The sequence below is a fragment of the Sus scrofa genome, chromosome 3 (assembly GCF_054392235.1).
Source record: "Sus scrofa isolate SSC_HxYL_T2T_F1_AM1 chromosome 3, Sscrofa_HxYL_maternal_Yorkshire_Landrace_v2.0, whole genome shotgun sequence".
In the NCBI taxonomy this organism is placed as follows: Eukaryota; Metazoa; Chordata; class Mammalia; order Artiodactyla; family Suidae; genus Sus; species Sus scrofa.
In genome coordinates, this window is record NC_139385.1 from 8,623,983 (window position 1) to 8,647,538 (window position 23,556).

General features: G+C 69.2%; 1 protein-coding gene and 2 long non-coding RNA genes across 5 annotated transcripts in view; 2 read left to right on the forward strand and 1 right to left on the reverse strand.

Annotated features, from left to right (window-relative positions):
* The window catches only part of LOC110259881 (uncharacterized), a 91,292-nt gene extending 88,546 nt beyond the window's left edge, over positions 1–2,746 (forward strand). For both annotated transcript variants that reach the window (XR_014840184.1, XR_014840190.1), the window contains exon 6: positions 752–2,746. This is a non-coding gene — a long non-coding RNA (uncharacterized LOC110259881). The remainder of the gene's footprint in view (positions 1–751) is intronic.
* LOC110259884 (uncharacterized) overlaps positions 1–23,556 on the reverse strand; it is a 59,038-nt gene that overhangs the window by 3,152 nt on the left and 32,330 nt on the right. The window lies entirely within an intron of this gene.
* The window catches only part of MUC3A (mucin 3A, cell surface associated), a 54,666-nt gene continuing 34,562 nt past the window's right edge, over positions 3,453–23,556 (forward strand). The window contains exon 1 of the mRNA XM_085016700.1: positions 3,453–3,642. Coding sequence (XP_084872826.1) covers positions 3,582–3,642 — 61 coding nt within the window. The 5' untranslated portion in view covers positions 3,453–3,581. The remainder of the gene's footprint in view (positions 3,643–23,556) is intronic.

Below are 23,556 nucleotides of genomic sequence, written 5' to 3' on the forward strand. Positions count from 1 at the left end.
TGTTCACTGCAGCATGATTTACAGTGGACAAGCTATGGGAGAGCCTAAGTGTCCATCAATGGACAAATGAAAAAGGAAAAAAATATATATACAATCTAATATTATTCAGCCATAACAAAGGAAGAAAATCCTGCCATTTGCAACCCCATGGCTGGACCTTGAGGTCATCACGCTAAGTGAAATAATTCAGAGAGTGACACGTACTTCATGAACTCACTTACATGTGGCATCTAGAACCAAAACCCAAACCAAAACTTACTGAAACAGAGAACAGACTGGTGGAGTCTCTTGTGATTCCATCTAAATTTTAGAATTTTTGGTTCTATTTCTGAAAAACTATCAATGAGATTTTGATAGGAATTACATTTGATAGGGTAGATGGCTTTAGGTAATATGAACATTTTAACAAAGTGAATTCCTCCAATCCATAAACACAGGATATTTCTTTTCTCCGTTCCCCCCCCTTTTGTCTTTTTTTAGGGAAGGGCCACGCCCACTGATATGGAAGTTCCCAGGCTAGGGGGTGAATTGGAGCTACAGCTATTAGCCTATACCACAGCCACAGCAATGCCAGATCCTTAACCCACTGAGCAGGGCCAGGGATCACACCAGAGTCCTCATGGATGCTAGTTGGGTTTGTTAGCACTGAGCCACAACGGGAACTCCTGTTTTTTAATTTTTAATTTTTTTTTGTGTGTGTGTCTTTTTGCTTTTTCTTTGGGCCGTTCCCACGGCATATGGAGGTTCCCAGGCCAGGGGTCAAATCGGAGCTACAGCCACTGGCCTACGCCAGAGCCAGAGCGACGCGGGATCCGAGCCGCGTCTGCAACCTACACCACAGCTCACGGCAACGCCGGATTGTTAACCCACTGAGCAAGGGCAGGGATCGAACCCGCAACCTCATGGTTCCTAGTTGGATTCGTTAACCACTGCGCCACGACGGGAACTCCATTTTTTTAAAAAATTTTTTAAAGCCATTATTACTTTACAATTTGTTTTTAAAGCTCTGGGGATTTAAAATTTTTTCTAAATTTATTTTTAAAAATTACAGTATAATTATTAGTGTTGTACCAGTTTCTGCTGTACAGAGGTGACCCAGTCATACATATATCTACATTCTTTTTCTCATATTATCTTCCATCATGTTCTATCCCAAGAGACTGGATATAGTTCCCTATGCTCTACAGTAGGGTCTCGTTGCTTATCTATTCTAAAATAGTTTGCATCTACTAACCCTAAACTCCCAGTCCAAACCACTCCCTCCTCCTCGGCAACCACAAGTCTGTTCTTTAAGTCTATGAGTCTGTTAAACGTTCTAGTCTTTAATGTCTGATTCCCCAAAGGGGAAAAGGGGAAAAACAAAGTGTTGGGTAGGGGGGCTGTTGGCCCTTTACATCACCCAGAAGTCTTTTCTGATGAAGGGGGTGGGGGAGAGGCAACAACTGAATGGCTATTTACCTCTTTTCCTGCATGTATGCGATCAGAAGTAGCAATCAGTGCATCAGAGCCGATCCCTGATGTCTGCAGTACATGGCTCTGCCTAGCTTACAGCTCCCATGTGGCTGGAGGTGCTGAAGAGGTAGCTGCTATTGTGTTAAGAGCTAGAATTGACCAAAAGTTACTGAAATTTGCAGTTTACCATCCAGGCCTTTCCTTGGAAGTTTCAAGCCTTCAACAGAGGCTAGAATTCCAAAATAGTTCCCTCAGACAGACAGATTCTGCTAATGCAATCATTGTCTAGGTGGGGAAATAGATCCCTGGGGTGTTCTAGCCCATAACCTTCCCAGAATCCTCCTCTAAATTATTTTTTAATTACCTTCAAAAACATAATACAGTCTCCCAGAAAGCCAGACATTAAAGCAGTAAGGATAGATTTTAAGCTCTAATAGACCACTGCAGTAGGAAAAAGTCTAGCGTAAACTGAATTCCACTTTGGCACAGAAGTGACCTGGCGTTTTAAAGGGAAAGTGAGGGTGTAGGCAGAAGGGCAAAGCAAGGGCTCAGCTGTGTTAGGAAAGTGAAAAGTTACAAAAAGGAGGGAATGGTCCTCGTGAAACTCATCTCGATTTGCTAACTGGCGCTTATAAAATTAGCTTCCTCCCCTCCACAAAGGCAAGGGGACAGGAACCCTATCTTCAGGTGTTGGCTGGAACAAACAGTTCTTTTCGCAGCCTTGAGTTTTCTCAGGCAGGCACTTCAAGGAGGGTTGGGGTCATCCTAGGGATGGGGCCTTGAGCTGCTAGAAACCATGTGTCAGTTCAAGTCTTTATAGGTCAAGGTTGTAGCTTATTGAAGAAGGAGACTCAGGGGAGCCAGGCTAGAGTTTAGTCAATAAGATAATCTTGGTTAAAGTAAAAACTACAGATACAGCCATATATGCCTGACAGTCATTCCCCACATGAGTTCTTTCATGCTTTTCTAAGGTAACCTTACCCCATTATTGGAGCAGGTAAGCCTCTTCCCAAAGTTTGAGTGCACTTACTTGTGTGTGTGTGTGTGTGTGTGTGTGTGTATTCATAGGAGACACATATGTGTGTGTTTTAACAAAGCTGTGTCTACTGGTGTCACCAAATAAGACATTCCAAGAATCTTGCCATGATGGTACCATTATTTCTGATTTGGATGTGGTGGTCTATCGTGTGACTTTTCCATCGTCATTCTAGCTTCCTATGAAGGGCCATTTGGGTTGTTTCCAGTTTCTTTTGGAATTGCAATAAACTGGACGGCAATAAACATTCTCATGAATGCCTCGTTGAAGTGCTTCTTGAACACAGATATGGAAAGGTGGAATTACTGGGTCCTTGAGTATGCATTTAAAATTTTAATAGATGCCACCAAATTGCCTTTTTAAAGCAACCCAACCCACTTACACTCCCACCAGCTGGGTAAGAGTGTTTATTCTTCCCACTTTTCCCAGCACTGGATAGAATCAAAGTTGCTAATCTCTGGGGTCAAAACTAGTCATTTTGTTTGATTGTTTCCACAAGCCATCTATGTTTCCTTTTCTGGGACCTGGCCCAGATCCTCGGATAGTAAAATGACTTTTGACTGAATCCTGCATTGTTCCCTGGCTTTGGTGGTGGGGTCATAGCCCCAGAGTAATGCTAAGGGCAGGGTGGGGAGGGGGAAGAGCAAGAGTCGGGGGAGTGAAGAAGACGTTTTCATCTAACCTCCCCCCCCTGCAGCTGGGGCCGAAGCTAAGGAGAGGCCCCAGGCTCCAGAGTCCAAGGTCTTGGCCAAGCATATTCTCCATCTAGTTTTGCTGGTTCTTGGTGGGGGGGCAGGGGGAGGGAAGGGCAACGTCCTAGGAACCGCTCTGAGGGGGCCAGGCAGGCTGGGGGTTGGGCCAGCAGTAGCTCTTCCTGGTTGACACCTCCTGGGCTTGTCTTATCTTCTAAATAGTCCTCCCTTCCTGCAGCAGATATAAGGGGGAAAGTGGGCGGTGCAAAGGTGAGGCTGTGCTCAGCTCCCACACCCAGCAGTGCAGATAGATAACCTGCCCATCGGGCTGGGTGCTGCTGTGCTGCTGTCCCCCGTGTGCTGGCACTGACCCTGCTCCCAGCCTCAGCTGTGCCAGGCCCATGCAGCTGCTCAGGATCCTCTGCCTCCTCTGGATGCTTGGGGTCTCCCTGGGAGCCACAGGTGAGGGGGTGAAGTGGGGGAGGGCTGGGGAGACCCCCCCTGATGTTTCAGGGCAGGGGTGTTGTGTGTGTGTGGCGGGGAGATCTGAGATCTAAGGGCAGACTGAGGAGGGGGTCCTCAGAGCTCCTGGTGCAGGGAGAACTGAGGGGAGGGGAGGAGAGGGGAGCTGGGTCCAGGGTGCCGCCGTCCACCTGAGAGGACGTTTGCAAGGGTCCGCGCTCGTATCAGGAGGGTGGGATGATCTCTTTCTGGAAGACTGCTCTTCCCACTTTGACTCCGTTTGCTGAGCTCCTCTCCTCTTGTTGCTCCCGCATCTTGAGTCCTGATACTTCCTCCACCCGGACTCCATCCCTCCCTTTACTTCCACGTTCAGCCCTCGGGAGAGACCCCGCCTCTGCCCCAGGCCCCCTCCTCTGGGGCATCTCTGCCTTTGGTCTCAGTGCCCCCTCCCCAGCTCTGCTCCTAAGCCACCCCATGTTTCTGGGCACTGCTGTCATCGGCAGGTGGGCAGATCCTGATTGCTCCCAAAGGGTGGGTCCGAGGCCACCTGGTGGGGCGTCCTGCTCCTTCTCTCTCCCATCCCTTAGGAACCCCGCAATTCCTCTGCACTTCCCTTCCCTCTGCCCCCTGCCATGTTGGCTCCTGACCCCCAACCCTAGACCTTCCCCACAAAAAAGTCCATGGTCCATCCTCTCAGTCGCCTCCAGGGCCACCTCCTGCCTATTTAAGGGCTCTATCCCAGGAATCTTCACAATCCCCTTCCCTGCCTCCCTGCCAGCCCAGCTAAGCCTAGAAGTAAAACCCCAGCTCCCAGAGCAAAGACATGCTGAGAGTGAGGGGAGGAGGAAGCGAACCCCCGAGGGGGCAGGAGGTCTGGGTGCTTCCTGCTAACAAGTGGTGTGGCCACCACCCACCTCAGCGTTATGAGGTCTTTGACCCCCACTCTCTCCACCTGTAAGATGGGGTTGGCGATATCGTAGAAGGAGGGGCTCGTGCTCATAAACTAGTTAACTCAGTGGCTGAAACAGACTAGGTGATAGAAAATATGACTGTTTTTAGTATGAACTCACTGCTACACCCGAAGGTCTCTGGGACTCAGGCCTGTCTGCTGAGTATCTCTTTCTGGAAGTTTCCTTTTCTGTCCTGTTCTGCGGCCTGTGGGTGGTCCTCTCTCCTTGTCCCTCAATCTCATTGAAGTCTGAGCTTCAATCTCTGTTTTTCCCTTTTTCTCTTTGCAATTTTCCCCTCTGACTCCTCATCCCCCATGATGCATTCCCACCCTCAGCCCAGGCTTGGCTGGGGGCTGTTTCTCTCCAAAGAGGAGAGGCGCTCTCTCTCGGGTTTCTCTTCAGGTGGTATAAATCTTTCGCCTTTTGCCAAGAGGAGAGGCAGCCCGGACAGCAGTGGGTTGAAGGGAGGGGACAGAGGTGGGCCGAAGGGTGTGGGTGGAGAACCAGTGGGGACCAGGACGTCTGGTGGCAGGTGGAGGCGAGCGGAGAGAGCAGAGTTAAGAAAACGCGGGTGTGTGCGGAGGAAGGGCTGGCACTGGCAAGGGGAGGGGGCAAGACTCTCTGCTGAACCGCGTGCTCAGCACGGCCATCCCAGGGCTGGGACTCAGACGAGGCGTGTGCGGGATTAAGGCCACCCTCCACCCCAACTCCCCTGGGGGAGGCTGCCCCGGGGAGCAGACAGATGCTGGCTTTCGGAACCGTGAAAGACCCCAGCTCCAAACGGCCTCTGCTGGGGGAATAAGTGGCGGCAATTCCCACCCTCTGTGATATGTAGCTGGAAAACGAAGTAGTGAGTAACCTATGCGGCATTATGGTGACAAAGCGACCTACCAATGAATTGCTCTGTTCTACCATCAATACAGGAACTTCAGCCATGGCCACATCCACCTCTAATGCACGTTTGCGTGCTTCCCTCAGCTCCCCACACTCCAAAGGCACAGCCGGGTGGCCACTGAGTACCCCTAAAACCACTTCTCCCACTCCTGACAGTAGGGATCACATACCTATGGCTATCTCCACCTCCCCTCGCTCGAAATCCATTTCTAAAACCTTGCTCAAACCGCCAACTGATTCCAACACCTCAGCAATCCACACGCCCAAGTTTGTCTTCAAGGTCGAAACCACCCCACCGACCTTGGTTGTCTATAAGGGCACGACAGAGTGCGTCAATCCATTGAGCTTTACGGTCACTACCACTTACGCCCCCACCACCTGCATGACACGGACCCAAGTGTCCTTCACCAGCTCTTACACCGCCCCACCTGTGACAGGGAAGCCACAGACAACCAGAACCAGTACCCACCCTGTGACAGCTACCAAGCGAGTCACCTCAGCCGTGACCAATTCTCCCACCATCACCACTCTGGGGAAAACTCTCGCAACCATGGCCCATGCCTCGTCCTTTGTCCCGACCACCGCCACGACCCTAGACACTCTGATCTCCTCTCTGACTGGTACCATGGAAAACACTACCCCAACTCCTGCAACTGTCCGCACAACTCAGTCTCCTACTCCAACCGTCGTGTCCACCTCTGCTACTACCCCTTCTCTAACTACTAAAAACACTTTGATGACAACAGTGACTGATAAAAGTGCCTCTCCCACCACCAGTAGTCCCTTGATTACAACCACTACTTCATTTCCAAACAAGGTCAGTACATTTAAAACAACTACAGCCACCACGCATGCACCTTCCTCAACTGATATAGTAGCAACACATATGGCACCAGTTATACAGGCTGCTCCTGAAGCTACCACTGCACTAAGTGCACCAAAAGCAACTCCTTCACATGCAATGAGCTCTGTGAAAACGACACTTATTTCAATGACTGACATTCCCAGAGAAATTCTCACCACAGGAATTGCTTCTATTTCTTCAAACATGTCTTCTATCATTCCCACAGACACAATGATTTCTACCACACGGACCGCGTCCAAAGCAAGCCCTGTGCCAGCCAACACTGATGCATACACGACATCCACTACCAAGGGATATCCCTCCACCACTGCAGCCACCACAGAAACAGGCAAGATGAGGGGTACAGCCGCTCAAGCTTCATCCACTTGGGAAACCACATTTATCCCCACCACTGACACGTCCAAAGAGCCTCTCACAACAGCAATCACTGCCACTCCACCAATCATATCAGACACTCCCACAATTAAAATCCATAATCTGACGTCCATTACAACTAGGTCAATGACCACCAATGCCTTGACATCAAATGTGAGGATGCCTCACTCATCGGTACTTGCAACAACCAAAGAAACAGTCCCCTCATGGACCTCAAACATTAAGCCTCTGTCCACCCTAATGACCACAACCCCAATCACCCATGCCACATCCACCTCTTCATCACTAACAAGAAACGCCAAAGCCACAAGTATGCCTACCACTAGGTCACTCAAAATCAGAATAAAACGTGCATCCACATATACTTACAGGAGGATAACAGAAATACCACGAATTAAAACGACATCCCACGCCACGATATACAAAACACAAAATATATACACTACCACGAGAAAAAATGATATCAGTCCAAAAATAACAGTCAAAACCACAAGCCAGGAGAAATATGGAAATCCGTCAGAAGCGGATAAATCCAAATATAAAACCCAAACGGTCTCACCCAAAAATATGACAATAGAAAAAACCAAAAATACAAAAGATAGCTACACTTTAAGAAAAACACAAAGTATTGTAAATACCAAAAATCCAAATATTCTGACAGAAATACAAAATCTAACAAAGAAAATCTATTATTCTCTAACAAAAAACAAAACAGAAACTATAACAGAACTACACACAACCATATACAAAACCACGAGGGAAGCCAAAACACTCAGGGTCACCACGGCCGCCCCGGGCACTCCACACAGCGCCCCGGCCGTCACCTCCGGCACCGTCCCCACCATCCACCCCACACTCACATCGCCACCCACCTCCACCTCCCTCATGCACTCCTCCCCAGCCTCCGCCTCCGCCTCCCCCTCGGCGCCCGGCCTCCCAGCCACAGCCCCGGCCACCACCACCACCACCACCGCCACCAGCGCCGCCTCCGCCCCGTCCACGGGGGCCCCGACCCCCACGGCCGCCCTGGGCTCCACGCTCGCTCCCGCCAGCTCCGCCCCCGCCCCCGGCACCACCACGCCCGCCCCCGCCCCCCTCCGCACGACACACACCACGCCCGCCGTCCCCACCACCGCGGCCACGGGGCCCGGCGTGACATCCATGTTCACCAGTACCCACAGCACCCCCGCGCCCTCCCTCTCCACCAGCCCCGCGGGGACCTCCTCCGGGGGCTCCTCTCCCGCCCCGACCGCCGGTACCCGGGCCACCCAGGCCCCGAGTGCCACCTCGGCGGTGGCGGCCGGCTCCAGCTCCGCTCCGCCGCGCCCCACCTCCGCCACCCCGGCCACTGACCTCTCCCCCGGCTCTCCCGCCATCACCACCCGCATCACGTCTCCGCCTTCCCTCACCACAGCCGTCACGCCCACCCACACGGCCCCGTCCCCGGCACCCACCACCACCTCCACGCCCGTGGCCGCCCACACCCTGACGTCCTCCACCAGCGGCCTGGGGTCCTCCCCGCCGGCCCCCACCACGCTGCCCGCCCCCGCCTGGACCTCCAGCACCAGCCCTGGGTCCGGCTCCCCGAGCGGCACCCCTGCCACCCACACCACCTCCCTCCCCGCGCCTGCCAGCTCCGCCCCGCCCACCGGGGCCACCTCTGACACCAGCCCTGGCCCCGCCACCTCGGCCCCCGCCTCCGCGACCACGGCCACCCTGCCCACGCCCCCCGCGTCCCAGGCCACCCGGGACGCCACCACACTCAGGGTCACCACGGCCGCCCCCGGCACACCACACAGCGCCCCGGCCGTCACCTCCGGCACCGTCCCCTCCACCGTCCACCCCACACTCACATCGCCACCCACCTCCACCTCCCTCACGCCCTCCTCCCCCGCCTCCGCCTCCGCCTCCGCCTCCCCCTCGGCGCCCGGCCTCCCAGCCACAGCCCCGGCCACCACCACCACCGCCACCAGCGCCGCCTCCGCCCCGTCCACGGGGGCCCCGACCCCCACGGCCGCCCTGGGCTCCACGCTCGCTCCCGCCAGCTCCGCCCCCGCCCCCGGCACCACCACGCCCGCCCCCGCCCCCCTCCGCACGACACACACCACGCCCGCCGTCCCCACCACCGCGGCCACGGGGCCCGGCGTGACATCCATGTTCACCAGTACCCACAGCACCCCCGCGCCCTCCCTCTCCACCAGCCCCGCGGGGACCTCCTCCGGGGGCTCCTCTCCCGCCCCGACCGCCGGTACCCGGGCCACCCAGGCCCCGAGTGCCACCTCGGCGGTGGCGGCCGGCTCCAGCTCCGCTCCGCCGCGCCCCACCTCCGCCACCCCGGCCACTGACCTCTCCCCCGGCTCTCCCGCCATCACCACCCGCATCACGTCTCCGCCTTCCCTCACCACAGCCGTCACGCCCACCCACACGGCCCCGTCCCCGGCACCCACCACCACCTCCACGCCCGTGGCCGCCCACACCCTGACGTCCTCCACCAGCGGCCCGGGGTCCTCCCCGCCGGCCCCCACCACGCTGCCCGCCCCCGCCTGGACCTCCAGCACCAGCCCTGGGTCCGGCTCCCCGAGCGGCACCCCTGCCACCCACACCACCTCCCTCCCCGCGCCTGCCAGCTCCGCCCCGCCCACCGGGGCCACCTCTGACACCAGCCCTGGCCCCGCCACCTCGGCCCCCGCCTCCGCGACCACGGCCACCCTGCCCACGCCCCCCGCGTCCCAGGCCACCCGGGACGCCACCACACTCAGGGTCACCACGGCCGCCCCCGGCACACCACACAGCGCCCCGGCCGTCACCTCCGGCACCGTCCCCTCCACCGTCCACCCCACACTCACATCGCCACCCACCTCCACCTCCCTCACGCCCTCCTCCCCCGCCTCCGCCTCCGCCTCCGCCTCCGCCTCCCCCTCGGCGCCCGGCCTCCCAGCCACAGCCCCGGCCACCACCACCACCGCCACCAGCGCCGCCTCCGCCCCGTCCACGGGGGCCCCGACCCCCACGGCCGCCCTGGGCTCCACGCTCGCTCCCGCCAGCTCCGCCCCCGCCCCCGGCACCACCACGCCCGCCCCCGCCCCCCTCCGCACGACACACACCACGCCCGCCGTCCCCACCACCGCGGCCACGGGGCCCGGCGTGACATCCATGTTCACCAGTACCCACAGCACCCCCGCGCCCTCCCTCTCCACCAGCCCCGCGGGGACCTCCTCCGGGGGCTCCTCTCCCGCCCCGACCGCCGGTACCCGGGCCACCCAGGCCCCGAGTGCCACCTCGGCGGTGGCGGCCGGCTCCAGCTCCGCTCCGCCGCGCCCCACCTCCGCCACCCCGGCCACTGACCTCTCCCCCGGCTCTCCCGCCATCACCACCCGCATCACGTCTCCGCCTTCCCTCACCACAGCCGTCACGCCCACCCACACGGCCCCGTCCCCGGCACCCACCACCACCTCCACGCCCGTGGCCGCCCACACCCTGACGTCCTCCACCAGCGGCCCGGGGTCCTCCCCGCCGGCCCCCACCACGCTGCCCGCCCCCGCCTGGACCTCCAGCACCAGCCCTGGGTCCGGCTCCCCGAGCGGCACCCCTGCCACCCACACCACCTCCCTCCCCGCGCCTGCCAGCTCCGCCCCGCCCACCGGGGCCACCTCTGACACCAGCCCTGGCCCCGCCACCTCGGCCCCCGCCTCCGCGACCACGGCCACCCTGCCCACGCCCCCCGCGTCCCAGGCCACCCGGGACGCCACCACACTCAGGGTCACCACGGCCGCCCCCGGCACACCACACAGCGCCCCGGCCGTCACCTCCGGCACCGTCCCCTCCACCGTCCACCCCACACTCACATCGCCACCCACCTCCACCTCCCTCACGCCCTCCTCCCCCGCCTCCGCCTCCGCCTCCGCCTCCGCCTCCGCCTCCCCCTCGGCGCCCGGCCTCCCAGCCACAGCCCCGGCCACCACCACCAGCGCCACCAGCGCCGCCTCCGCCCCGTCCACGGGGGCCCCGACCCCCACGGCCGCCCTGGGCTCCACGCTCGCTCCCGCCAGCTCCGCCCCCGCCCCCGGCACCACCACGCCCGCCCCCGCCCCCCTCCGCACGACACACACCACGCCCGCCGTCCCCACCACCGCGGCCACGGGGCCCGGCGTGACATCCATGTTCACCAGTACCCACAGCACCCCCGCGCCCTCCCTCTCCACCAGCCCCGCGGGGACCTCCTCCGGGGGCTCCTCTCCCGCCCCGACCGCCGGTACCCGGGCCACCCAGGCCCCGAGTGCCACCTCGGCGGTGGCGGCCGGCTCCAGCTCCGCTCCGCCGCGCCCCACCTCCGCCACCCCGGCCACTGACCTCTCCCCCGGCTCTCCCGCCATCACCACCCGCATCACGTCTCCGCCTTCCCTCACCACAGCCGTCACGCCCACCCACACGGCCCCGTCCCCGGCACCCACCACCACCTCCACGCCCGTGGCCGCCCACACCCTGACGTCCTCCACCAGCGGCCCGGGGTCCTCCCCGCCGGCCCCCACCACGCTGCCCGCCCCCGCCTGGACCTCCAGCACCAGCCCTGGGTCCGGCTCCCCGAGCGGCACCCCTGCCACCCACACCACCTCCCTCCCCGCGCCTGCCAGCTCCGCCCCGCCCACCGGGGCCACCTCTGACACCAGCCCTGGCCCCGCCACCTCGGCCCCCGCCTCCGCGACCACGGCCACCCTGCCCACGCCCCCCGCGTCCCAGGCCACCCGGGACGCCACCACACTCAGGGTCACCACGGCCGCCCCCGGCACACCACACAGCGCCCCGGCCGTCACCTCCGGCACCGTCCCCTCCACCGTCCACCCCACACTCACATCGCCACCCACCTCCACCTCCCTCACGCCCTCCTCCCCCGCCTCCGCCTCCGCCTCCGCCTCCGCCTCCGCCTCCCCCTCGGCGCCCGGCCTCCCAGCCACAGCCCCGGCCACCACCACCACCGCCACCAGCGCCGCCTCCGCCCCGTCCACGGGGGCCCCGACCCCCACGGCCGCCCTGGGCTCCACGCTCGCTCCCGCCAGCTCCGCCCCCGCCCCCGGCACCACCACGCCCGCCCCCGCCCCCCTCCGCACGACACACACCACGCCCGCCGTCCCCACCACCGCGGCCACGGGGCCCGGCGTGACATCCATGTTCACCAGTACCCACAGCACCCCCGCGCCCTCCCTCTCCACCAGCCCCGCGGGGACCTCCTCCGGGGGCTCCTCTCCCGCCCCGACCGCCGGTACCCGGGCCACCCAGGCCCCGAGTGCCACCTCGGCGGTGGCGGCCGGCTCCAGCTCCGCTCCGCCGCGCCCCACCTCCGCCACCCCGGCCACTGACCTCTCCCCCGGCTCTCCCGCCATCACCACCCGCATCACGTCTCCGCCATCCCTCACCACAGCCGTCACGCCCACCCACACGGCCCCGTCCCCGGCACCCACCACCACCTCCACGCCCGTGGCCGCCCACACCCTGACGTCCTCCACCAGCGGCCCGGGGTCCTCCCCGCCGGCCCCCACCACGCTGCCCGCCCCCGCCTGGACCTCCAGCACCAGCCCTGGGTCCGGCTCCCCGAGCGGCACCCCTGCCACCCACACCACCTCCCTCCCCGCGCCTGCCAGCTCCGCCCCGCCCACCGGGGCCACCTCTGACACCAGCCCTGGCCCCGCCACCTCGGCCCCCGCCTCCGCGACCACGGCCACCCTGCCCACGCCCCCCGCGTCCCAGGCCACCCGGGACGCCACCACACTCAGGGTCACCACGGCCGCCCCCGGCACACCACACAGCGCCCCGGCCGTCACCTCCGGCACCGTCCCCTCCACCGTCCACCCCACACTCACATCGCCACCCACCTCCACCTCCCTCACGCCCTCCTCCCCCGCCTCCGCCTCCGCCTCCGCCTCCGCCTCCCCCTCGGCGCCCGGCCTCCCAGCCACAGCCCCGGCCACCACCACCACCGCCACCAGCGCCGCCTCCGCCCCGTCCACGGGGGCCCCGACCCCCACGGCCGCCCTGGGCTCCACGCTCGCTCCCGCCAGCTCCGCCCCCGCCCCCGGCACCACCACGCCCGCCCCCGCCCCCCTCCGCACGACACACACCACGCCCGCCGTCCCCACCACCGCGGCCACGGGGCCCGGCGTGACATCCATGTTCACCAGTACCCACAGCACCCCCGCGCCCTCCCTCTCCACCAGCCCCGCGGGGACCTCCTCCGGGGGCTCCTCTCCCGCCCCGACCGCCGGTACCCGGGCCACCCAGGCCCCGAGTGCCACCTCGGCGGTGGCGGCCGGCTCCAGCTCCGCTCCGCCGCGCCCCACCTCCGCCACCCCGGCCACTGACCTCTCCCCCGGCTCTCCCGCCATCACCACCCGCATCACGTCTCCGCCTTCCCTCACCACAGCCGTCACGCCCACCCACACGGCCCCGTCCCCGGCACCCACCACCACCTCCACGCCCGTGGCCGCCCACACCCTGACGTCCTCCACCAGCGGCCCGGGGTCCTCCCCGCCGGCCCCCACCACGCTGCCCGCCCCCGCCTGGACCTCCAGCACCAGCCCTGGGTCCGGCTCCCCGAGCGGCACCCCTGCCACCCACACCACCTCCCTCCCCGCGCCTGCCAGCTCCGCCCCGCCCACCGGGGCCACCTCTGACACCAGCCCTGGCCCCGCCACCTCGGCCCCCGCCTCCGCGACCACGGCCACCCTGCCCACGCCCCCCGCGTCCCAGGCCACCCGGGACGCCACCACACTCAGGGTCACCACGGCCGCCCCCGGCACACCACACAGCGCCCCGGCCGTCACCTCCGGCACCGTCCCCTCCACCGTCCACCCCACACTCACATCGCCACCCACCTCCACCTCCCTCACGCCCTCCTCCCCCGCCTCCGCCTCCGCCTCCGCCTCCGCCTCCGCCTCCCCCTCGGCGCCCGGCCTCCCAGCCACAGCCCCGGCCACCACCACCACCGCCACCAGCGCCGCCTCCGCCCCGTCCACGGGGGCCCCGACCCCCACGGCCGCCCTGGGCTCCACGCTCGCTCCCGCCAGCTCCGCCCCCGCCCCCGGCACCACCACGCCCGCCCCCGCCCCCCTCCGCACGACACACACCACGCCCGCCGTCCCCACCACCGCGGCCACGGGGCCCGGCGTGACATCCATGTTCACCAGTACCCACAGCACCCCCGCGCCCTCCCTCTCCACCAGCCCCGCGGGGACCTCCTCCGGGGGCTCCTCTCCCGCCCCGACCGCCGGTACCCGGGCCACCCAGGCCCCGAGTGCCACCTCGGCGGTGGCGGCCGGCTCCAGCTCCGCTCCGCCGCGCCCCACCTCCGCCACCCCGGCCACTGACCTCTCCCCCGGCTCTCCCGCCATCACCACCCGCATCACGTCTCCGCCTTCCCTCACCACAGCCGTCACGCCCATCCACACGGCCCCGTCCCCGGCACCCACCACCACCTCCACGCCCGTGGCCGCCCACACCCTGACGTCCTCCACCAGCGGCCCGGGGTCCTCCCCGCCGGCCCCCACCACGCTGCCCGCCCCCGCCTGGACCTCCAGCACCAGCCCTGGGTCCGGCTCCCCGAGCGGCACCCCTGCCACCCACACCACCTCCCTCCCCGCGCCTGCCAGCTCCGCCCCGCCCACCGGGGCCACCTCTGACACCAGCCCTGGCCCCGCCACCTCGGCCCCCGCCTCCGCGACCACGGCCACCCTGCCCACGCCCCCCGCGTCCCAGGCCACCCGGGACGCCACCACACTCAGGGTCACCACGGCCGCCCCCGGCACACCACACAGCGCCCCGGCCGTCACCTCCGGCACCGTCCCCTCCACCGTCCACCCCACACTCACATCGCCACCCACCTCCACCTCCCTCACGCCCTCCTCCCCCGCCTCCGCCTCCGCCTCCGCCTCCGCCTCCCCCTCGGCGCCCGGCCTCCCAGCCACAGCCCCGGCCACCACCACCACCGCCACCAGCGCCGCCTCCGCCCCGTCCACGGGGGCCCCGACCCCCACGGCCGCCCTGGGCTCCACGCTCGCTCCCGCCAGCTCCGCCCCCGCCCCCGGCACCACCACGCCCGCCCCCGCCCCCCTCCGCACGACACACACCACGCCCGCCGTCCCCACCACCGCGGCCACGGGGCCCGGCGTGACATCCATGTTCACCAGTACCCACAGCACCCCCGCGCCCTCCCTCTCCACCAGCCCCGCGGGGACCTCCTCCGGGGGCTCCTCTCCCGCCCCGACCGCCGGTACCCGGGCCACCCAGGCCCCGAGTGCCACCTCGGCGGTGGCGGCCGGCTCCAGCTCCGCTCCGCCGCGCCCCACCTCCGCCACCCCGGCCACTGACCTCTCCCCCGGCTCTCCCGCCATCACCACCCGCATCACGTCTCCGCCTTCCCTCACCACAGCCGTCACGCCCACCCACACGGCCCCGTCCCCGGCACCCACCACCACCTCCACGCCCGTGGCCGCCCACACCCTGACGTCCTCCACCAGCGGCCCGGGGTCCTCCCCGCCGGCCCCCACCACGCTGCCCGCCCCCGCCTGGACCTCCAGCACCAGCCCTGGGTCCGGCTCCCCGAGCGGCACCCCTGCCACCCACACCACCTCCCTCCCCGCGCCTGCCAGCTCCGCCCCGCCCACCGGGGCCACCTCTGACACCAGCCCTGGCCCCGCCACCTCGGCCCCCGCCTCCGCGACCACGGCCACCCTGCCCACGCCCCCCGCGTCCCAGGCCACCCGGGACGCCACCACACTCAGGGTCACCACGGCCGCCCCCGGCACACCACACAGCGCCCCGGCCGTCACCTCCGGCACCGTCCCCTCCACCGTCCACCCCACACTCACATCGCCACCCACCTCCACCTCCCTCACGCCCTCCTCCCCCGCCTCCGCCTCCGCCTCCGCCTCCGCCTCCCCCTCGGCGCCCGGCCTCCCAGCCACAGCCCCGGCCACCACCACCACCGCCACCAGCGCCGCCTCCGCCCCGTCCACGGGGGCCCCGACCCCCACGGCCGCCCTGGGCTCCACGCTCGCTCCCGCCAGCTCCGCCCCCGCCCCCGGCACCACCACGCCCGCCCCCGCCCCCCTCCGCACGACACACACCACGCCCGCCGTCCCCACCACCGCGGCCACGGGGCCCGGCGTGACATCCATGTTCACCAGTACCCACAGCACCCCCGCGCCCTCCCTCTCCACCAGCCCCGCGGGGACCTCCTCCGGGGGCTCCTCTCCCGCCCCGACCGCCGGTACCCGGGCCACCCAGGCCCCGAGTGCCACCTCGGCGGTGGCGGCCGGCTCCAGCTCCGCTCCGCCGCGCCCCACCTCCGCCACCCCGGCCACTGACCTCTCCCCCGGCTCTCCCGCCATCACCACCCGCATCACGTCTCCGCCTTCCCTCACCACAGCCGTCACGCCCACCCACACGGCCCCGTCCCCGGCACCCACCACCACCTCCACGCCCGTGGCCGCCCACACCCTGACGTCCTCCACCAGCGGCCCGGGGTCCTCCCCGCCGGCCCCCACCACGCTGCCCGCCCCCGCCTGGACCTCCAGCACCAGCCCTGGGTCCGGCTCCCCGAGCGGCACCCCTGCCACCCACACCACCTCCCTCCCCGCGCCTGCCAGCTCCGCCCCGCCCACCGGGGCCACCTCTGACACCAGCCCTGGCCCCGCCACCTCGGCCCCCGCCTCCGCGACCACGGCCACCCTGCCCACGCCCCCCGCGTCCCAGGCCACCCGGGACGCCACCACACTCAGGGTCACCACGGCCGCCCCCGGCACACCACACAGCGCCCCGGCCGTCACCTCCGGCACCGTCCCCTCCACCGTCCACCCCACACTCACATCGCCACCCACCTCCACCTCCCTCACGCCCTCCTCCCCCGCCTCCGCCTCCGCCTCCGCCTCCGCCTCCCCCTCGGCGCCCGGCCTCCCAGCCACAGCCCCGGCCACCACCACCACCGCCACCAGCGCCGCCTCCGCCCCGTCCACGGGGGCCCCGACCCCCACGGCCGCCCTGGGCTCCACGCTCGCTCCCGCCAGCTCCGCCCCCGCCCCCGGCACCACCACGCCCGCCCCCGCCCCCCTCCGCACGACACACACCACGCCCGCCGTCCCCACCACCGCGGCCACGGGGCCCGGCGTGACATCCATGTTCACCAGTACCCACAGCACCCCCGCGCCCTCCCTCTCCACCAGCCCCGCGGGGACCTCCTCCGGGGGCTCCTCTCCCGCCCCGACCGCCGGTACCCGGGCCACCCAGGCCCCGAGTGCCACCTCGGCGGTGGCGGCCGGCTCCAGCTCCGCTCCGCCGCGCCCCACCTCCGCCACCCCGGCCACTGACCTCTCCCCCGGCTCTCCCGCCATCACCACCCGCATCACGTCTCCGCCTTCCCTCACCACAGCCGTCACGCCCACCCACACGGCCCCGTCCCCGGCACCCACCACCACCTCCATGCCCGTGGCCGCCCACACCCTGACGTCCTCCACCAGCGGCCCGGGGTCCTCCCCGCCGGCCCCCACCACGCTGCCCGCCCCCGCCTGGACCTCCAGCACCAGCCCTGGGTCCGGCTCCCCGAGCGGCACCCCTGCCACCCACACCACCTCCCTCCCCGCGCCTGCCAGCTCCGCCCCGCCCACCGGGGCCACCTCTGACACCAGCCCTGGCCCCGCCACCTCGGCCCCCGCCTCCGCGACCACGGCCACCCTGCCCACGCCCCCCGCGTCCCAGGCCACCCGGGACGCCACCACACTCAGGGTCACCACGGCCGCCCCCGGCACACCACACAGCGCCCCGGCCGTCACCTCCGGCACCGTCCCCTCCACCGTCCACCCCACACTCACATCGCCACCCACCTCCACCTCCCTCACGCCCTCCTCCCCCGCCTCCGCCTCCGCCTCCGCCTCCGCCTCCCCCTCGGCGCCCGGCGTCCCAGCCACAGCCCCGGCCACCACCACCACCGCCACCAGCGCCGCCTCCGCCCCGTCCACGGGGGCCCCGACCCCCACGGCCGCCCTGGGCTCCACGCTCGCTCCCGCCAGCTCCGCCCCCGCCCCCGGCACCACCACGCCCGCCCCCGCCCCCCTCCGCACGACACACACCACGCCCGCTGTCCCCACCACCGCGGCCACGGGGCCCGGCGTGACATCCATGTTCACCAGTACCCACAGCACCCCCGCGCCCTCCCTCTCCACCAGCCCCGCGGGGACCTCCTCCGGGGGCTCCTCTCCCGCCCCGACCGCCGGTACCCGGGCCACCCAGGCCCCGAGTGCCACCTCGGCGGTGGCGGCCGGCTCCAGCTCCGCTCCGCCGCGCCCCACCTCCGCCACCCCGGCCACTGACCTCTCCCCCGGCTCTCCCGCCATCACCACCCGCATCACGTCTCCGCCTTCCCTCACCACAGCCGTCACGCCCACCCACACGGCCCCGTCCCCGGCACCCACCACCACCTCCACGCCCGTGGCCGCCCACACCCTGACGTCCTCCACCAGCGGCCCGGGGTCCTCCCCGCCGGCCCCCACCACGCTGCCCGCCCCCGCCTGGACCTCCAGCACCAGCCCTGGGTCCGGCTCCCCGAGCGGCACCCCTGCCACCCACACCACCTCCCTCCCCGCGCCTGCCAGCTCCGCCCCGCCCACCGGGGCCACCTCTGACACCAGCCCTGGCCCCGCCACCTCGGCCCCCGCCTCCGCGACCACGGCCACCCTGCCCACGCCCCCCGCGTCCCAGGCCACCCGGGACGCCACCACACTCAGGGTCACCACGGCCGCCCCCGGCACACCACACAGCGCCCCGGCCGTCACCTCCGGCACCGTCCCCTCCACCGTCCACCCCACACTCACATCGCCACCCACCTCCACCTCCCTCACGCCCTCCTCCCCCGCCTCCGCCTCCGCCTCCCCCTCGGCGCCCGGCCTCCCAGCCACAGCCCCGGCCACCACCACCACCGCCACCAGCGCCGCCTCCGCCCCGTCCACGGGGGCCCCGACCCCCACGGCCGCCCTGGGCTCCACGCTCGCTCCCGCCAGCTCCGCCCCCGCCCCCGGCACCACCACGCCCGCCCCCGCCCCCCTCCGCACGACACACACCACGCCCGCCGTCCCCACCACCGCGGCCACGGGGCCCGGCGTGACATCCATGTTCACCAGTACCCACAGCACCCCCGCGCCCTCCCTCTCCACCAGCCCCGCGGGGACCTCCTCCGGGGGCTCCTCTCCCGCCCCGACCGCCGGTACCCGGGCCACCCAGGCCCCGAGTGCCACCTCGGCGGTGGCGGCCGGCTCCAGCTCCGCTCCGCCGCGCCCCACCTCCGCCACCCCGGCCACTGACCTCTCCCCCGGCTCTCCCGCCATCACCACCCGCATCACGTCTCCGCCTTCCCTCACCACAGCCGTCACGCCCACCCACACGGCCCCGTCCCCGGCACCCACCACCACCTCCACGCCCGTGGCCGCCCACACCCTGACGTCCTCCACCAGCGGCCCGGGGTCCTCCCCGCCGGCCCCCACCACGCTGCCCGCCCCCGCCTGGACCTCCAGCACCAGCCCTGGGTCCGGCTCCCCGAGCGGCACCCCTGCCACCCACACCACCTCCCTCCCCGCGCCTGCCAGCTCCGCCCCGCCCACCGGGGCCACCTCTGACACCAGCCCTGGCCCCGCCACCTCGGCCCCCGCCTCCGCGACCACGGCCACCCTGCCCACGCCCCCCGCGTCCCAGGCCACCCGGGACGCCACCACACTCAGGGTCACCACGGCCGCCCCCGGCACACCACACAGCGCCCCGGCCGTCACCTCCGGCACCGTCCCCTCCACCGTCCACCCCACACTCACATCGCCAACCACCTCCACCTCCCTCACGCCCTCCTCCCCCGACTCCGCCTCCGCCTCCGCCTCCGCCTCCGCCTCCGCCTCCCCCTCGGCGCCCGGCCTCCCAGCCACAGCCCCGGCCACCACCACCACCGCCACCAGCGCCGCCTCCGCCCCGTCCACGGGGGCCCCGACCCCCACGGCCGCCCTGGGCTCCACGCTCGCTCCCGCCAGCTCCGCCCCCGCCCCCGGCACCACCACGCCCGCCCCCGCCCCCCTCCGCACGACACACACCACGCCCGCCGTCCCCACCACCGCGGCCACGGGGCCCGGCGTGACATCCATGTTCACCAGTACCCACAGCACCCCCGCGCCCTCCCTCTCCACCAGCCCCGCGGGGACCTCCTCCGGGGGCTCCTCTCCCGCCCCGACCGCCGGTACCCGGGCCACCCAGGCCCCGAGTGCCACCTCGGCGGTGGCGGCCGGCTCCAGCTCCGCTCCGCCGCGCCCCACCTCCGCCACCCCGGCCACTGACCTCTCCCCCGGCTCTCCCGCCATCACCACCCGCATCACGTCTCCGCCTTCCCTCACCACAGCCGTCACGCCCACCCACACGGCCCCGTCCCCGGCACCCACCACCACCTCCACGCCCGTGGCCGCCCACACCCTGACGTCCTCCACCAGCGGCCCGGGGTCCTCCCCGCCGGCCCCCACCACGCTGCCCGCCCCCGCCTGGACCTCCAGCACCAGCCCTGGGTCCGGCTCCCCGAGCGGCACCCCTGCCACCCACACCACCTCCCTCCCCGCGCCTGCCAGCTCCGCCCCACCCACCGGGGCCACCTCTGACACCAGCCCTGGCCCCGCCACCTCGGCCCCCGCCTCCGCGACCACGGCCACCCTGCCCACGCCCCCCGCGTCCCAGGCCACCCGGGACGCCACCACACTCAGGGTCACCACGGCCGCCCCCGGCACACCACACAGCGCCCCGGCCGTCACCTCCGGCACCGTCCCCTCCACCGTCCACCCCACACTCACATCGCCACCCACCTCCACCTCCCTCACGCCCTCCTCCCCCGCCTCCGCCTCCGCCTCCGCCTCCGCCTCCGCCTCCCCCTCGGCGCCCGGCCTCCCAGCCACAGCCCCGGCCACCACCACCACCGTCACCAGCGCCGCCTCCGCCCCGTCCACTGGGGCCCCGACCCCCACGGCCGCCCTGGGCTCCACGCTCGCTCCCGCCAGCTCCGCCCCCGCCCCCGGCACCACCACGCCCGCCCCCGCCCCCCTCCGCACGACACACACCACGCCCGCCGTCCCCACCACCGCGGCCACGGGGCCCGGCGTGACATCCATGTTCACCAGTACCCACAGCACCCCCGCGCCCTCCCTCTCCACCAGCCCCGCGGGGACCTCCTCCGGGGGCTCCTCTCCCGCCCCGACCGCCGGTACCCGGGCCACCCAGGCCCCGAGTGCCACCTCGGCGGTGGCGGCCGGCTCCAGCTCCGCTCCGCCGCGCCCCACCTCCGCCACCCCGGCCATTGACCTCTCCCCCGGCTCTCCCGCCATCACCACCCGCATCACGTCTCCGCCTTCCCTCACCACAGCCGTCACGCCCACCCACACGGCCCCGTCCCCGGCACCCACCACCACCTCCACGCCCGTGGCCGCCCACACCCTGACGTCCTCCACCAGCGGCCCGGGGTCCTCCCCGCCGGCCCCCACCACGCTGCCCGCCCCCGCCTGGACCTCCAGCACCAGCCCTGGGTCCGGCTCCCCGAGCGGCACCCCTGCCACCCACACCACCTCCCTCCCCGCGCCTGCCAGCTCCGCCCCGCCCACCGGGGCCACCTCTGACACCAGCCCTGGCCCCGCCACCTCGGCCCCCGCCTCCGCGACCACGGCCACCCTGCCCACGCCCCCCGCGTCCCAGGCCACCCGGGACGCCACCACACTCAGGGTCACCACGGCCGCCCCCGGCACACCACACAGCGCCCCGGCCGTCACCTCCGGCACCGTCCCCTCCACCGTCCACCCCACACTCACATCGCCACCCACCTCCACCTCCCTCACGCCCTCCTCCCCCGCCTCCGCCTCCGCCTCCGCCTCCGCCTCCCCCTCGGCGCCCGGCCTCCCAGCCACAGCCCCGGCCACCACCACCACCGCCACCAGCGCCGCCTCCGCCCCGTCCACGGGGGCCCCGACCCCCACGGCCGCCCTGGGCTCCACGCTCGCTCCCGCCAGCTCCGCCCCCGCCCCCGGCACCACCACGCCCGCCCCCGCCCCCCTCCACACGACACACACCACGCCCGCCGTCCCCACCACCGCGGCCACGGGGCCCGGCGTGACATCCATGTTCACCAGTACCCACAGCACCCCCGCGCCCTCCCTCTCCACCAGCCCCGCGGGGACCTCTTCCGGGGGCTCCTCTCCCGCCCCGACCGCCGGTACCCGGGCCACCCAGGCCCCGAGTGCCACCTCGGCGGTGGCGGCCGGCTCCAGCTCCGCTCCGCCACGCCCCACCTCCGCCACCCCGGCCACTGACCTCTCCCCCGGCTCTCCCGCCATCACCACCCGCATCACGTCTCCGCCTTCCCTCACCACAGCCGTCACGCCCACCCACACGGCCCCGTCCCCGGCACCCACCACCACCTCCACGCCCGTGGCCGCCCACACCCTGACGTCCTCCACCAGCGGCCCGGGGTCCTCCCCGCCGGCCCCCACCACGCTGCCCGCCCCCGCCTGGACCTCCAGCACCAGCCCTGGGTCCGGCTCCCCGAGCGGCACCCCTGCCACCCACACCACCTCCCTCCCCGCGCCTGCCAGCTCCGCCCCGCCCACCGGGGCCACCTCTGACACCAGCCCTGGCCCCGCCACCTCGGCCCCCGCCTCCGCGACCACGGCCACCCTGCCCACGCCCCCCGCGTCCCAGGCCACCCGGGACGCCACCACACTCAGGGTCACCACGGCCGCCCCCGGCACACCACACAGCGCCCCGGCCGTCACCTCCGGCACCGTCCCCTCCACCGTCCACCCCACACTCACATCGCCACCCACCTCCACCTCCCTCACGCCCTCCTCCCCCGCCTCCGCCTCCGCCTCCGCCTCCGCCTCCCCCTCGGCGCCCGGCCTCCCAGCCACAGCCCCGGCCACCACCACCACCACCGCCACCAGCGCCGCCTCCGCCCCGTCCACGGGGGCCCCGACCCCCACGGCCGCCCTGGGCTCCACGCTCGCTCCCGCCAGCTCCGCCCCCGCCCCCGGCACCACCACGCCCGCCCCCGCCCCCCTCCGCATGACACACACCACGTCCGCCGTCCCCACCACCGCGGCCACGGGGCCCGGCGTGACATCCATGTTCACCAGTACCCACAGCACCCCCGCGCCCTCCCTCTCCACCAACCCCGCGGGGACCTCCTCCGGGGGCTCCTCTCCCGCCCCGACCGCCGGTACCCAGGCCACCCAGGCCCCGAGTGCCACCTCGGCGGTGGCGGCCGGCTCCAGCTCCGCTCCGCCGCGCCCCACCTCCGCCACCCCGGCCACTGACCTCTCCCCCGGCTCTCCCGCCATCACCACCCGCATCACGTCTCCGCCTTCCCTCACCACAGCCGTCACGCCCACCCACACGGCCCCGTCCCCGGCACCCACCACCACCTCCACGCCCGTGGCCGCCCACACCCTGACGTCCTCCACCAGCGGCCCGGGGTCCTCCCCGCCGGCCCCCACCACGCTGCCCGCCCCCGCCTGGACCTCCAGCACCAGCCCTGGGTCCGGCTCCCCGAGCGGCACCCCTGCCACCCACACCACCTCCCTCCCCGCGCCTGCCAGCTCCGCCCCGCCCACCGGGGCCACCTCTGACACCAGCCCTGGCCCCACCACCTCGGCCCCCGCCTCCGCGACCACGGCCACCCTGCCCACGCCCCCCGCGTCCCAGGCCACCCGGGACGCCACCACACTCAGGGTCACCACGGCTGCCCCCGGCACACCACACAGCGCCCCGGCCGTCACCTCCGGCACC